The following is a 15640-nucleotide window of genomic DNA, read 5'->3' on the forward strand; positions in this document are numbered from 1 at the left end:
TATGCACCATGATGGCTATGGTTTGCCTCCGCAGTCAGAGGCAGCAATGGTAAGGGAGAGTGCTCTGATGCTCATGTTCTTTCTGGTTGGCCACTGTGAGCCTAGGATGCTGGATTAGATGGGCTATTCACCTGATCCAGCGTACTACAGTGGTACCTCAGGTTAAGTACTTAATTCATTCTGGAGGTCTGTTCTTAACCTGAAACTGTTCTTAACCTGAAGCACCACTTTAGCTAATGGGGCCTGCTGCTGCTGCCGCCGCCGCGCCGCCGGAGCACGATTTCTGTTCTCATCCTGAAGCAAAGCTCTTAACCCGAGGTACTATTTCTGGGTTAGCAGAGTCTGTAACCTGAAGCGTATGTAACCCAAGGTACCACTGTATTCTTATGCTCTCATGTACCTAAGAGAAGACTTTTTCTGTGATTGCACCCTGTCTATGGATCTTGAGCCCACAGAAGAGCCACGTTAATTTTCTTTTAGATACTAGGAGAATTCTATCCTACTTATTCAGGCTTTTCGTATTTTGTTCGTTTCCTTGTTCTATTTCGCATTAATTTCTCCCAGTCATTGTTTCTATATGGTATGGGCTGCTGGAATTGCTTCAATTTGCATAATTTGCCTGAAATGTTTTATCTGCAATTTACTGGTATACCTTAATTTTTATTTTCTATCATTTCTTGCTTTCTTGCAGTTTTTTTATGCTGCTTAATGATTTGTTGTTAGCCACCTTGTATGTCATTTCTAGTACAGGAGAGGCAAGCAAATTATTTTAAACAACAAGAAGTCAGTAGATTGTCCACAGCTTTTGGCTGCAGAGCTATAGGTGGGGTGACTTCCCTCAAGCCACTTGATGGTCAGAAAGGTTCGCTGCATGCAAAGGCGTACCTAGGCTCCCGTAGCAACTGCATAACCCTCCCTTGCACTTCAAGCTTTAAAAACAGTTACTCAGTATTTTGCCTTAACACAAAGGATTCAACAAGGCTGAGCGACAACTTACCTCGGTGTATCCCATGCTGGCAGCAGCAATCAGTGCCTGCTGGATGGCTTGACTCTTTTTAAACACTCCCTGCTGTTGCCCAGCAATTGTCCAGTCGCACTGGATTAAAAACTTGACAACTTCCAGGTGGCCTCTGAGAGCTGCATGAACCAGTGCACACTGACCGTTCTTGTCCAAGTGATCCACCTTTTCAAGAAAAGGAAAAAAATGGCTGATTAAAATTTAACTTAACTGCTGTGTGTTTCAGTTCCTACTTTTCTAACACTGCCACATTCACGTCGGAAATATTCTCCATGTTTCTCTGGCCATATATGCAGAGCTAGCCAGTTTTGTAATGACAACTGTATTCTGTGTCCACAAGTACATTATTCACATGTAGCACAAACCACTCTCACAGATTTCATCTGCAAGGAGCAATGACATTTAAAATGGAGTTTAGAATATAAACTCAGGACAAATCATGCAACACACAATTGCTATGTGCACCGGCAGTGATCCGCAAACCTCTTTGCTACATTCCCCCATTTGGTAAAATCTACCAAGTCCCACTCCAATAAGCAAAGTTGGTCTGAAGAAATCTATTGTTTACATCTAATTCGGGAATTAGATGCCATTCTGTCTTGTTACCGAATGACAGTGTTTGCTTCTGGAGAGCTACCTGTGGTTTTCAGTGAACGTTTTGCTGTTACTTTTGGGAAACACAAATGTTCACTGAAAACCACAGTAGCTCTCTAGAAGCAAACACTGTCATTCGGCAACAAGACAGAATGACATAGTGATCTTATAGAGCACAAATGTCACCTAAAGCATTGAGCTGGTTAGTGAGACAGCGTAAAATTGTAGGCTCCTGGAGAGGTGCTGGTTCCTGGATGTTTTCTGAGGTTAGCCAAAATGGACCATACTAGAAGCGAAGAATCTGCCAAAGACTATTGTTGTTGTTCTGGTTTATATTTATGTATTATGTTATAGTTATATTCTTACAGAGTGAGCAAAAACAACTCACATTAAAAACAACAAAACCTCCTAAAAACAGAGCTATACAATTAGAAGGTGGGATGAACAAATCCTGCCCCATTAAAAAAAGGCCACAATGCCCCCCCTCAATTTAAGGGCCAAAAGCCCAGGTAAAGAGAAAAGTCTTTGTCTGAGGACCACCTTCAGGAACTTTTACAACATTCAGGAGCCTGAAAGAGTTAATCTTAACCTAAAATTAAAACAAGTTTCTAGCCATCTTTATTATGAAGACAGGTATGGCAATTAAAAAGACATGTTCCTGAACAAATAGTTAAATCATATCCCTAATCCATGTTACATTAAAGTTCCCGGTTTTGCCAGGATATGTTTCATGATGTATTACCATCCTAGGGATATTGGCTACTCCTACTCACTTGGTGCGAAGTGTCATGTAAAAAGGGAAAAGGCATATTCTCCAACAGCTGGCATTTACCATGTTTGTGCAAAACTAGATTATGAACTCTAGCCTTGCTTTCTGTATCTGAGTGATAGCAAATTAAAACAGGAGAACTTTAAACGTTGAGACAAACAAGATTAGCACCCTATCCCTTCAACAGCTTAGCAACATCCTTATCCAAACCCGAGTTGCCAATGAACTGCTCTGGGATTTTAGTTGCTGACCACAATACCAGTGAAGATTGTGGAGTACATTTATGAAGAAACAGAAATGAAATTGTTGCTCATGCTCTTGCTAGCGTAACTACCCCAGAGAGTAGCTAGAAGACACAGCTACAAGCATGCAAGCAATTAGGACTGCAGTCTACGGGACATGGGCAGCCCAACAGTGGCTTGCTTGCTCAGGTTTGAGAACAGGACAGCCACCTTCCTCACCTTCGCTCGCTTCTTGCACAAGAGGGCAACAATGCTTAGATACCCAGCAGCAGCAGCATATCCAAGAGATGTTAGGCCACTTTCCGAAGAGGCATCAACATTTGCTCCAAATTCCAACAGCAAAGCTACCATCTCCGTGTAACCAAGGTGAGACTGGACGCATAAAATTGGGGCATTGTTTAGAACTTCAGTTCTGTAATTGATGTTGGCGCCTCCTAAGATCAGTAGCCGACTGACCTGAACAGAAAGAAATGGGAACGGATGAGATCAGCACTCTCTAAACGAGCCAATTTTCTCAATTAAAAACGGAGCGAAAGAGTTTCGTGTACTAGAGATTAGCAGCTTCCCTCCCCTGCCACAAGCTTGATTTGTCTAGCAATTCTTAGCCAAAGCAGAGAATACACAGGAAAATGTTAGTTTTTTCCATAAGAGTTCTAAATTTGCTACTGCCGTCTCCGCTCCCCACATTCCGCTGTCCTCTGGCACTAACAAGGGGGTAGACGTTTCTTCCTCTCTCTCTCTTTCTACTTCCCCTGCCCTCTTTCCAGCACCTTGAATGTTGCAAAAAATTTTTTCTGGTGTGGGAGAGAGAAAGAGAGCTTCCTTCTTGTCTATCATCAGTAGTACAGAAGCAAGGTAAGTTGGCTAAATTTCAATCCAAATAAAAATTTGGTGATCGTTATGCTCCTTTTTCCTTTTAAGGCAGGCATTACAAGTCACCAGAGTCTTGCCAAACTCATTGGCATTCTATGGTGGGCAAGGTTATTTCAATTGACAGAACAATTTCTTACTTTCTGGAACTTCCAATAATGCTCTGATGTTGCCTCCCTAAGCACACACTCTCCAGAGATCACCACTGAATGTGCTTTCCAATGCACTAGTGTGTTTCTGTGTACCTTGATGCTATTTCTGACTGGGAGGAATTGTTCTCAAAGCTCTGACTCAAGCTGAGATGCAGTAGGCGCTCTTTTTTGAGGTTAAGGAATTCTGGTGTTCCTTTGCAGCAGGCATGACTAAATCAATCAGATGCAGACAGAGTGCAGAATTACCTGCCCTCTGAGGATAGCGATTAGAAGGAAGCACGTTCAGATCCTCAATTATTTTATTTACGTTTACAACTCATTTGTGATTAGCTCAGATGTCACTAGTGTGCCCCAGCACACTGTTTGGAAATTACTGGGTTAGAGTCAGATTTTTGATGGTTGTAGCAGGGAAAAGGATGAAAACATCTATCTATGGATCTAGAAGGAATTTTGATATTAAGATTCATATTAAGTTCCTTTAACCTACGACATTACAATCTAAGTACTAATATTTTGTTTTACTACCTCTTTTAATATATGGTGCCAATAATTACTGTATATTTCCATGTATAAGACTAGGTTTTTTTCCTTTAAAAAATGAAAAACATGAGGGGGCGTCTTATACACAGGGCCATCTCTCCCTCCCCCCATTTTCTTAAATCTAAGTCCCCCAAAATATACATGGGGGCGTCTTATAGACGAAAAAATACGGTATTCCTTATTTTTTAAAAAATGTGTTTGAATGCTATTTTACGAACAATACTTGCATTTCAAATTGAAGAGTGCTACAGAAATGTTCTAAAGCAAAACAAAAAACCCAATCTGCCTTGATATCTACCAGGCAAGAGTCAACCAGATGCGTCGCAAAAGCCCATATTCAAGGAAAACCTGTTGTCTGTCCCAAACACCTGGTACCTGGAAGTATGCTGCCTTATAACTCCAAGCCTATTTAGAATAGACGTTACATTTTCTCAGCATTTTAAATATTATTTGGAAATAAAATGAAAGCTGAAAAGAGGAGGCAGTGATAGAAAGAGAAGTCGAAATTCTTACTGAATGGGAAGAATGGAGAAAGACATTTTATGAGGACGCCCAAGGGGTTGTACAGATGTGAAGAAGGGTCAAAGTTGACCAAAGGCAGAATTAGATGTGACATTACATCAATTAACATGCACATTATAAAAGATGTAAACAACAGCTGTAGCCCCACCCCACCATGAGAAGGAAGAAATACTTAATACTTTCCCTTGCCTGCCATAGTCTCAATAAAAATTATTCCCCCCTCGTACCTTTATGTTAGGGGTGTACAAATTCCGGAGAGAGGCCAGCGCCATGGAAAGACCTTCTGAGCTGTAGGAAATCCAAAGCCCTTGGAGAATTGAGGAGGAAACCCCAACTTTTTTACTCAGTCCCTGCAAAAGACACACTTTAAATTTGATAATCCAAGGTACTGGTTTCATTTTACACATCACTAACACACGGCTCATTTAACCCCAATTGACTAGCAAGGATTCACTGTCAACTTTACAAAAATATTGTATTCTAAAGAGAAAGTAGGAGTGTTGGAGAGGACGCAACTCCAAGGATTAAGTCCTACTACTCGGTGCAAGTTACGTCAGAGCACCAAAGAGTTACTCTTTTGTAAATGCTCTGAAGTCTACCACATTTCGAATAACAACCCCAACCTCCAACCAAATCACATGAGTAGGAACTCTTGGGTACAAGGTGCAGCATTCCTATTTATCTACTTGCACTTAAGAGTGCTTTCGAACTGCTAGGTGGGCAGGAGCTGGGACCGAAAGACGGGAGCTCACCCTGCCGCGGGGATTCAAACCACCGACCATGCGATCGGCAAGTCCTAGGCACTGAGGTTTTACCCACAGCGCCACCTGCGTCCCTAGACTAGAACATACTCTATATTACTACTCAGTACTTCTCATACAGAAATCGAGAGTGCTAATGAGACCTCTAATAATTAATTACTTCTCAAACATTCCTTAGTGTTCAGGGATTTAAAGCTACTCATGCCAAAGGGCTTTCACTTCCGATCAAAGGAATTCATTTCCGATCAATAGGCCATGTTTGGTATGAGAAGAATGGAATAATGATACAGATCTAGGGAGGGTGGAGATCATTAACTAGCAGTTCCAGGCCAAATTCAGTTCCCTTTGGGGGCACCAATATCTTCCTCCTGCCAGCTGCTTACCCTAAGATCTAAGGAAGAGAGAGACCTTCTCTCTTATTTCCCCTCTCTCTCCCAAAACTGGAAAGAAAAGGTTGAAGAGGTCCATGAAACTGAATGAAGAACCTTTCTTTCTCCTCCTCTTCCTCACCCTTGGTCACCTTCTGCTGAACCAGCTGTCTGGTAGCAGCAGAAAATCATGGACGGCTGTTGTGAGACAGCGTCCTCACATAACATATTCCTCCTGTTTTGAGGATACCTGAGGACAGGGCCTTGGCCTTCACCACAATTTGTGGCTGACCAGGCTAGGTCCTAGTGAGGATCTCAGAAACTTAACATTCTTCATGTACTCTGAAAACACCAGTACCACACCATTCAAATCCAAAGTGAAGATATTACTGCACAATTTTTTGCTACCTTAAAGATGTGTGCTTTGAGAATATGATGGCCCAGCTCAATAGTCTGCTGTCTGTTGAGTTTTCCCTCTTGACGGGAAAACCAGAAGGCGAGCAACGTATGGCCACTCCTGGGCAAAAGAGAAAAGAAGAAACATGGAGGAAGTTAGAATTCTAACTCCAATGTATCTTTTGACAGTTAGCACTCAGATTGTGAAATGAAGGAGATAAGCCTTTTATCCCTCCTCCTCATAACCCTTGTTAGTTGTACTCTGATGCACATCAGGACCACGTTGTCCTTAATTGTTCATCAGCTTTGATCAAACCTTTGCTGAACTACTAGATAGCACTGTAGCTCATTCCTCTCTCTAGGAGAACTAACATAGAGGAAAGATATTAGAAGCAAAGATCTTTCAAAGTCTGAGGTGACCCTTCTTGTAGGAAGCTACACTTAATGATGGATTCTATTCTGAGTGAGTACTTTTAATAGAACAGCAGGATATAAACAGACTAATAATAATAATAATAATAATAATAGTAATAATTCTTACCCACTGCTGTGGGCAATACCTATTTTCTGGAGCTGGAAGCAGTAGCGGTTTATTTCTGCATGTACCCTATTGAAGAAGGGGAACTTAGTGACTATAAAATCCATCTAGTTCACCCCTTTGAAGAGCTCAACCAATGAAATCAAGGCAAGTGCCACAAGAATCTATTTTTAAGATAGCAGACAGAATCAATCAACCACCACTACTTATGCTTCCAGGCTGGGACTTGCGCTTAAAGCTGCAGTGACTGGCTATTTTATTATTATTATTATTATTATTATTATTATTATTATTATTATTATTATTATTATTAAAATTTCTATAGCACCCTTCATCTGAGGATCACAGGGCAGCTTATGGTATGCCTTTTTAACGTTACAATTTTTGGCTACCTGCAATCAAAGAAGTCTCATAATTTAATATTTCTGTTAAGATTATCAGAGATTATATGTTTAAATAACAATAATCCTTGTAAATCATAATCATAAGGCTTTTAATATAGGCTGACAAACGTGATGCAAAAGGAAAAAGGAATGGAAGAGAAAAGCAAGCATTGCAGCAGCTGTTGCTTCAATAGCCAGTGAATGGGGCCAGATTGATCTTATACTTGTCACAAAGTTCTTCCAGTGAGGCTGGGTGGAGCCTCCCAGGTGCCCTTGGAGTTGTCGATGATGGCAAAAGGCCAGGGAATGCTTTCCTTTGTTTCTGCAGTCATAAGAGGAGGTGGAGTTTGAAGCAGAGCATTTTTCTTTTCTTGCAAGGGGAGAGGAAGCAAACTTATGAATCTATCTTATTGATAGAACTTTAAAGATACTTCACTACGGAGGAGTCATGTCCACTTCAGATGTGGCTGAGACCATGGTAGTGTTGGGAAGAAGCTTGTCCAGTAAACTGGTTTGAACTGAGGTGAATGCAGGCACAAAAACCATGCAGATGTCCCATTCAAGGTCAGGAACCACTGGACAGCATAGGCAGTCACAGACAGGACTTTCAGCACCCTGGACAGATCATAGATGACTTGTTCAGACAAGTGCTTAGTCCCTATGGAGCCCTTATATACCCCCTGTGCCTGACTATTCCCCAACCTGCCCCCAAAGCTCTGTTCCTTTGCTGAGGAGTTCTGACCCTTGGACATGCAGTTCTCTGGCCCAGAGCCTTGCACTCCATTGCCTTTCTGCTATTTCTCAGTAGACACCTTGCTGCCTTAGCAAGTGGGTTCTGTAGAGAATGAAGTCACTAATAACAAGTGGAATCCAGCTCAGGGGCAGCAGTTTTTGGATGGCTGCAAAAGATGGTTTTATTAATGCAACCTAAAATCATATTCAGGGTTTTTTTGCAGCTGAAAACTCACTGCTGACTCCTATTTGGCTTACGATTGACTACAGTCTCCAGATCCCTTTCACATCTACTACTGTCAAGCCAGGTGGCCCCCATCTTATACCTGTGCATTCAATTAGTTATGTTGTTTTGGCTAAATGCATAACTTTGCATTTGTCTATGTTGATTTCATTTTGCCAGTTTTGGCCCAGTTTCCCATTCTATTGAGGTCACTTTGAATTCTATTCCTGTCTTTCAAAGTGTTAGCTTCCCCCTACAAGTTTTCTTCCATCTGTAAAGCCCTCCAGATCTACGTTCAACTGATCTCGAGACAATAAATATTTAGCTCTACCATTTTTTCAAGATGGTTCTTGAGCTTTCAAGATTTTAAGAACAGGGCATTTTAAGAACCTTCTAGCTTTGTTCAAGCTCCTGAAGGAGTTTTATATTCTGAAACATTTTGAGCTACAATAAAGAGTTGTGCATGAGTGAATAACAGAGCCTGTTCCCCTTTTTCTTCTGTAAAGATTACAACAGCAAAATGTACATAAAACGCTTTGACTCTGCTTAATCATTATTAAGCAGAGTCAAAGTAAATTCTAACATCAAGTTAAATGTGGAGGTATTGACTCAAAAATAAATACAACGAATAATCACTAAGGATCTCGGCACGTGATCATTTTCCTTAGTCGCATCCAAAGAAACACAAAGGTGTATGCCCTCAAAGATCACCAACCTGTTGATGCTCTTTCACAGACTTCCATACATAATAAAGAAAGTGATCAGATAATGATTAACTTAGTGTTGTCGTTGTTGTTGCTATTTACTGAATATAGATACCACTCTTCAAAGACCTACATTGGCTCCCAGTACGTTTCCGAGCACAATTCAAAGTGTTGGCGCTGACCTTTAAAGCCCTAAACGGCCTCGGCCCAGTATACCTGAAGGAGCGTCTCCACCTCAGTCGTTCTGCCCGGACATCGAGGTCCAGTGCCGAGGGCCTTCTGGTGGTTCCCTCATCGTGGGAAGCAAAGTTACAGGGAACCAGGCAGAGGGCCTCCTCGGTAGTGGCACCCGCCCTGTGGAACGCCCTCCCATCAGATAATAATAATAATAATAATAATAATAATAATAATAATAATAATTTATTTATATCCCACCCTCCCCAGCCAGAGCCGGGCTCAGGGTGGCTAACACAGGTAAAATTACAATAAAAACATGAGGGGGGGAACCAATTTAAAATACAGGTTAAAATACAATTTAAAATGCAGCTTCATTTTAATAGTAGCCCATAGATCAAAACCATAAGGGAAGGGAAACATAAACGCCAGGGGGAACATCTCTGTCTTGCAGGCCCTGCGGAAATATGACCAGTCCCGCGGGGCCCTAGTCTCTTGTGACAGAGAGTTCCACCAAGTCAGGGCCAGTACTGAAAAGGCCTTGGCCCTAGTTGAGACGTCAAAGAAATAAACAACTATCTGATGTTAGAAGATATCAGTTTTTAATGACTGATGTTTTAATGTACCGTATTTTTCGCTCTATAACACGCACCCGACCATAACACGCACGTAGTTTTTAGAGGAGGAAAATCCGTAGGCATGCCACCCGTAGGCATTTCCTCCATAACACACACAGACATTTCCCCTTACTTTCTAGGAGGAAAAAAGTGAGTGTTATGGTGCAAAAAATACGGTATTTTTAATCTCTTGTTGGAAGCCACCCAGAGTGGCTGGAGAAACCCAGCCAGATGAGTGGGGTATAAGTAATAAATTGTTGTTGTTGTTGTTGCTGCTGCTGTGGTTGTTGTTGTTACTGTTACTACTACTACTACTCTATACCGGCACGTCTCAGGGCGGTTCACAGAATAAAATCAGATTATAAAACCACAAAATACATAATCAAAATGAAAACAACATCAACCCAATAACACATCCACCCGGTTGGTTCTCTTCCTATTGTAAATGATCATCTTTTTTAGCCGCATCTCAATAACGCTACACAGTGGTATATTAATGAAAAATGAAGTGATCTCGTATCTGTCTTCTCCTGTCACAAGGTGATGGGTTACTTACCTAGGGTCACAGAGGAACTTGGTTTTTTCTCCTTCTTCTCTCCAGATCAGCCACTCTCGAAAAGACGGATGGACAAACATTCGGGTCATATCTCTGCGCTTGATAAGGAACATGGAAAGGTTCTCCATCCTTTGCTGAAAGTCCTCCCATTCCAAGGAACCTTCAATGCTTCCTGCATTGATGGCCTGGAAAATATGCTCATCGGTCAAGGGGTGCAGAGATGCCACAGCCACGTTTAAGAGTGGCATCACCCGGTCAAAGGAAGACTGTGTTGGAAACTTCATATTGCACTGAAGCAGGTACACCTCCGAAAGGGAGACGGGGACTACCTTATAGCTAGAGCTTTTTAACACCAAATAGCCCTTCTCTATTAGATCAAATGTGAGCTTAAGGTACAAGTAGGATCCTTGACTCAGGGTTTTGAGATGAGAACTAAGTTTGCCAAAGGTTGTATTGTCCATTTTGCCATTAAGAGAGATGTTATTCTGTATCTCAGAGCTGCTATGTATTCGGTGTAGGATGTAGGCTTGGAGATCCTGATCTATAGCTTCATTCTCTTCCAGTCTGTCCAGGAATATCCTATGGAAGGGTAATAACTTAATTATTTCCTATAAGAAAAAAAAAGAATAAAGTAAATAATGGAGAAGTTAAAAATGGGAGAAATACAATCAGTCTCCCACTGGAAGTATAAATATTGGCACACATAGTTATGAGTTATAGGCCAAACATGCTGTCATACTGGCTCCAAATGAGGTTACACCGCTTGTTAAACCTGGGTGGTACAGTTAAACTGACTTTGAAATAAACACAAAGCTAAATTTCCAAACTGCCTTTCAAAACCACAACCAAGAGAGCAAAGGGACAATGGAATCAACAGTTTCTACAGATTTGTTTCTGGTCTGTTATTGCCCTTTATATACTGACCTAGGGTGCTTCTACACTAGCAGTTTAGTGTGAAATTGCCATGTTTTGTTCATTCACTTTTTTATGGGGCACCCATGTCATGCCATCATTATCATTCTGAATTTTCATCATGGTTCATCAGTCTTCTTTTCAGAAGCCAGAAGTCTGATTCCCCCGCAGAAGAGCCCAAGAGAAGCATGATCTCCAAAGGTGTAGATGTCTTTAGTGCTACTCTTCCATCTTTTTAAAAGAACAGGATTTTGATGTGCACAGCAATGGATAGAAAAGAGAATCCCCCTCAGGGAGGAAGGATGGGATATAAATTTAAATAGTAATAATAAATAAAAATGGGCTTTCTCCTTGGAATGAGGCTAGAATCAGCACTTTTAAAGTAAAGATGGAACAACACACTGGGTGGAGTCCAAGGTATGGGAACCACAGTGAAAGGCATGATTAGAAGTAGCAATAAAGTTGTGCTTATGTTTTCCAAGTGTTTTTCTGCCATAACAATGTGAGAACCTTGGCTGGAAGGAAAGGTGTCAAGTGTTCAGCGCTATTCTAAGCCAGTGTTAGAATCAACTAATAAATGTTTTTGTTTCTCAAGGTTTGAAGATTACAGGTGGTTCTCACTGAGAAAACTGTATTCCCCTAAGTTACACATTCCATTTGCAAGTCCAGTGCTCCAGCACTTTTAAAAAACTCAAGCAGATGTTCTAGCAATGTGTTCTATTAATATTTTATGCCCCTGATAGCCATATGAAGGTATTTTATCCTCCTTTGTACTTTAACTCTTCTATCACCTTTTCCATCATATTTACGCATCTTATGTTGTCTATAAATATTCACACCACTATAAATTTACTAGTCTCAAAGGTGACAAGTGCACTTTCGTTAAAAACTAATTTTTAAAAAATGAAGAGGGGGAAAAATCTGCTGCTGCTGCTGAAAAAGTCCATTTTTTAAAGAAGTCAAACCATTCATCAGTAAACCAGCAGGTGGGTAGATGTACTTTCAATTATCCAAATGTAGCAGCTGCAAATGACTGACTGCCATTATTGTTTTGGTCTTGGGAACAATTCAGAGAATCATAGGATTAACCACAATGTCGGGGGGGGGGATTTACTTCTTTTTAATATATCAATCTTCTCCATTGCATTCAATGTACTCTTGAAAGCTGGAGGAGTTTCAAAAGCAGTTCATGTAGAGGCACAATGAGAAAAGACCGGAAGTCCAGCTGGGTGCACCTAACTGTGGCCTTGCCTTCTTAAAATACTGGTTGGAAACATCATCTTCCTTTGAACTATAACAGTTTTTATTTCCTAAGAAGTCAACGTTTCAGCTTTAGTAAGTGAACTAATTCTATTTGCAGCTGTAGACAATGAAGGTGGCTGCCTATTTTCTCTTTTAGTTAGAAATTGTCAGGGTAATATTAAACAAGACAGCTACCTTAATACCGTAAGGTTGCAGTGGTTAATAAACATTTGTGCGTCCCAAATTTCCTCCCAACCAGTGCATATGCCTTGCAAACTGTGCATGAATCATCTGCTTCCAAACAGATAGCCCCATCACAGCAGAGGCCACGTAAGGTGTCTGCTCCCATTCAGAGAAAAGCAATTATCAGAACTGAACAGTGGAAAAAGTGGAAAAACTAGTCCCCAACCTACCTGTAGACTTGTTCTGACTGTCACAATCAGCTTCAGCCAGGATGGAAATTTCCCTATCATTTTGCTGAGGAATGATACTATCGTATCCCCGTAGTCAGGTTTGTGAAATTCAGCTTCATTTAACCCATCAATTAATATGATGAAATCTTCATCGGGGATCTTTCGTTCTGAGAGTTTGGGAATAGGGAGGTGGGAGAAAGATATGGACAGAAAGGTTCAGCTTGTGCTTTTAAAATGAAGCCGCAGTCGTGCGTTGCTATCAAGGAAAACTCATGCTTTTCACTACCTTTATGAAGGCTTTCCAAGGGCTCCAGAACTCCTCTCCGGAAAGAAGCTAAGGGATCCTGAACACAGGACCGCAAGCTGAGCATGCTCTGTAGATGGGGCTCCCGTAACAGCTGCTCCCTGTAGGCAGCGAACTGTGGGGAGCGGCAGAGCAAGGCTGCCACGTTGTGTACAAATTCTGGCACAAGGCAGGTGTAGGCATTATCAGCCTGGCAGTAGTGGTACGCAACAACCTGCAAAAGGGGAAACAAACATCAGTTTCTCAGTGGACAGGCGTTAAAAAATAGCCACATTTGCTTGCTAGTTTCTCTCAGTCTAACAAGGAGGAGGATCCTGTGCTAAAAGTCTTTGACATGAGGGGCAGAGTGACTAGGTTCACACCTAGACCATATATTTAAAGTACTTTAATGGTCATAGCTTCCCCCATAGGATCTGAGGAACTGTACTTTATTAAGGGTACTTGTAGCTCGGGTTGGGGGTCTCCTAACTCTTCAGTGTCCTTTACAAGGACTGCAGGAAACTGCTTCCCCCACCCTTGAGCAAGGTGCCCCGTTTTTTACAGGCATTACCTGCAGGAGGGACTTCTCCCACATTCTACTAATGCTTGCAAAAGGAAACTTTCTTTCTCCCCTCCCCATCACACGATAGGTGCAGTTTGCAAGCGTGGTGGAATAAGTCTCTCTCGCACTTGAGACTTGTAAAAACTGGGAATGTTTGCACTGGCTATGGGAGTCTTATCCCAGTACAGTGGTGCCCCGCAAGACGAATGCCTCGCAAGACGAAAAACCCGCTAGACGAAAGGGTTTTCCGTTTTTCGATGCGCTTCGCAAGATGAATTTCCCTATGGGCTTGCTTCACAAGACGAAAATGTCTTGCAAATCTTGCAAATTTTTTCGCTCCCCCCCCTTTTTCTAAGCCGCTAAGCCGCTAATAGCCTTTTAGCCGCTAAGCTGCTAAGCCTTTAATAGCCGCTAAACCGCTAATAGCGCTAATCCGCTAAGCCGCTAATAGGGTTGCTTCGCAAGACGAAAAAAACCGCTAGACGAAGAGACTTGCGGAACGGATTAATTTCGTCTTGCGAGGCATCACTGTAAGGAAGACGTGTGCACAGCCAAACTGAACAGGCTTTAGTGCCCCCACTAAACCCTGCTTTGGCTGAAAACACCTGTTCACGCAGCCAAGGCAGAGTTGAACTCTGTCCTCCTGTCCATGAGCTGGCATCAGTTAGCTGATGTCAGTTAAGTGACAAGTGGGTATAGTAAATGCCCTTGCAGGCCAAATTGGAACACCTGGTGAACCAAGGTTTGCTTGAGGGCTGGAGGTTTGCCACCTTGGGTCTATCTGTTGGATCAGTGTTTCCCAAACTTGTGTCTCCAGCTGGTTTTGGACTACAACTCCCACCATCCCTAGCTAGCAGGACCAATGGTTAGGGATGATGGGAACTGTAGTCCAAAAATAGCTGGATAGTCAAGTTTGGGAAACACTGGGTTAGATAATGGTTTGATGCAGTTGTGTATTTTTAACTCTTTCCCCTCCCACAAAACCAAACAGTGGTCATTTAACTTAGCAATGCTTCCACACAGTGGCTTCATTGTTCAGAACAAACCAGCCAACCACCAAAGAAAGAGAGCATTTGCGAGTATCTTCATAGTATCACATTGCAGGAAAGACTTCCCACTCAACACTGGTGAAGGAATAACCCCAAGAGGTGGAAGAGATCTTCTGACATTAGTGGAACCTCTGTGCAAGCAGAAGGAATATTTTTGGAATTTTAGCATGGCCATAGCGTAATAAAGGGACACGGGTGGCGCTGTGGGTTAAACCACAGAGCCTAGGACTTGCCGATCAGAAGGTTGGCAGTTCGAATCCCCGCAATGGGGTGAGCTCCCGTTGCTCGGTCCCTGCTCCTGCCCACCTAGCAGTTCGAAAGCACGTCAAAGTGCAAGTAGATAAATTGGTACCGCTCCAGCGGGAAGGTAAACGGCGTTTCTGTGTGCTGCTCTGGTTCGCCAGAAGCGGCTTAGTCATGCTGGCCACATGACCCAGAAGCTGCACACCGGCTCCCTCGGCCAATAAAGCGAGATGAGCACCACAACTCCAGAGTCAGCCACGAGTGGACCTAATGGTCAGGGGCCCCTTTACCTTTACCTTATAGTGTAATAAATAGTTGTTAAGTATCTGTAGCAGGACTTACACTATTCCTTTCCCTTGGTTTGCTTCATCCATATGAAAGAAAAACAGAATGAAAAGTTTGGGTGGGGAAGTAATACCTGGGCAGCAAGCCTCCTCATAGCCTCCTCCTGACGTCTGCGCATTTCTGGGGTTCCAGGGCAGCTTCCACTTGTGATAGAAGAGTGAGCAGAAGGTGGTTGAGTGAGGGGGAGCTCTCTGTTTGCATCAACATCTGCAATGCAGAAAAGGCGGAAAGATGGACTTAGACTGGAAAGAGTGAGAAGCAAGCAAATCACATCTATGCACCCTAGAAGGACAGCTCGATTTCCCTTACACAAGCCAACATTTGTAAACAGCAGGTCATGGAAAAACAGGAGTCAAATAAAGGAATATAGGAGTGGGCAGCTGGACATTAAGGCAATGCAGCCAAAATGGCACCATATAAAACTAGAATAGC

General features: G+C 42.3%; 1 protein-coding gene across 1 annotated transcript in view; it reads right to left on the bottom strand.

Moving 5' to 3' along the window:
• Window positions 1-15640, bottom strand: part of TANC2 (tetratricopeptide repeat, ankyrin repeat and coiled-coil containing 2) — a 202121-nt gene that overhangs the window by 27540 nt on the left and 158941 nt on the right. Inside the window, exons 12-19 of the mRNA XM_081166008.1 lie at window positions 15282-15415; window positions 13013-13244; window positions 12727-12893; window positions 10160-10767; window positions 6245-6353; window positions 4935-5057; window positions 2843-3079; window positions 998-1183 (exon numbers count right to left, since the gene is read on the bottom strand). Coding sequence (XP_081022134.1) covers window positions 998-1183; window positions 2843-3079; window positions 4935-5057; window positions 6245-6353; window positions 10160-10767; window positions 12727-12893; window positions 13013-13244; window positions 15282-15415 — 1796 coding nt within the window. The remainder of the gene's footprint in view (window positions 1-997; window positions 1184-2842; window positions 3080-4934; window positions 5058-6244; window positions 6354-10159; window positions 10768-12726; window positions 12894-13012; window positions 13245-15281; window positions 15416-15640) is intronic.

The sequence above is a fragment of the Podarcis bocagei genome (assembly GCF_964188305.1).
Source record: "Podarcis bocagei genome assembly, chromosome: 13".
Classification (NCBI taxonomy): Eukaryota; Metazoa; Chordata; class Lepidosauria; order Squamata; family Lacertidae; genus Podarcis; species Podarcis bocagei.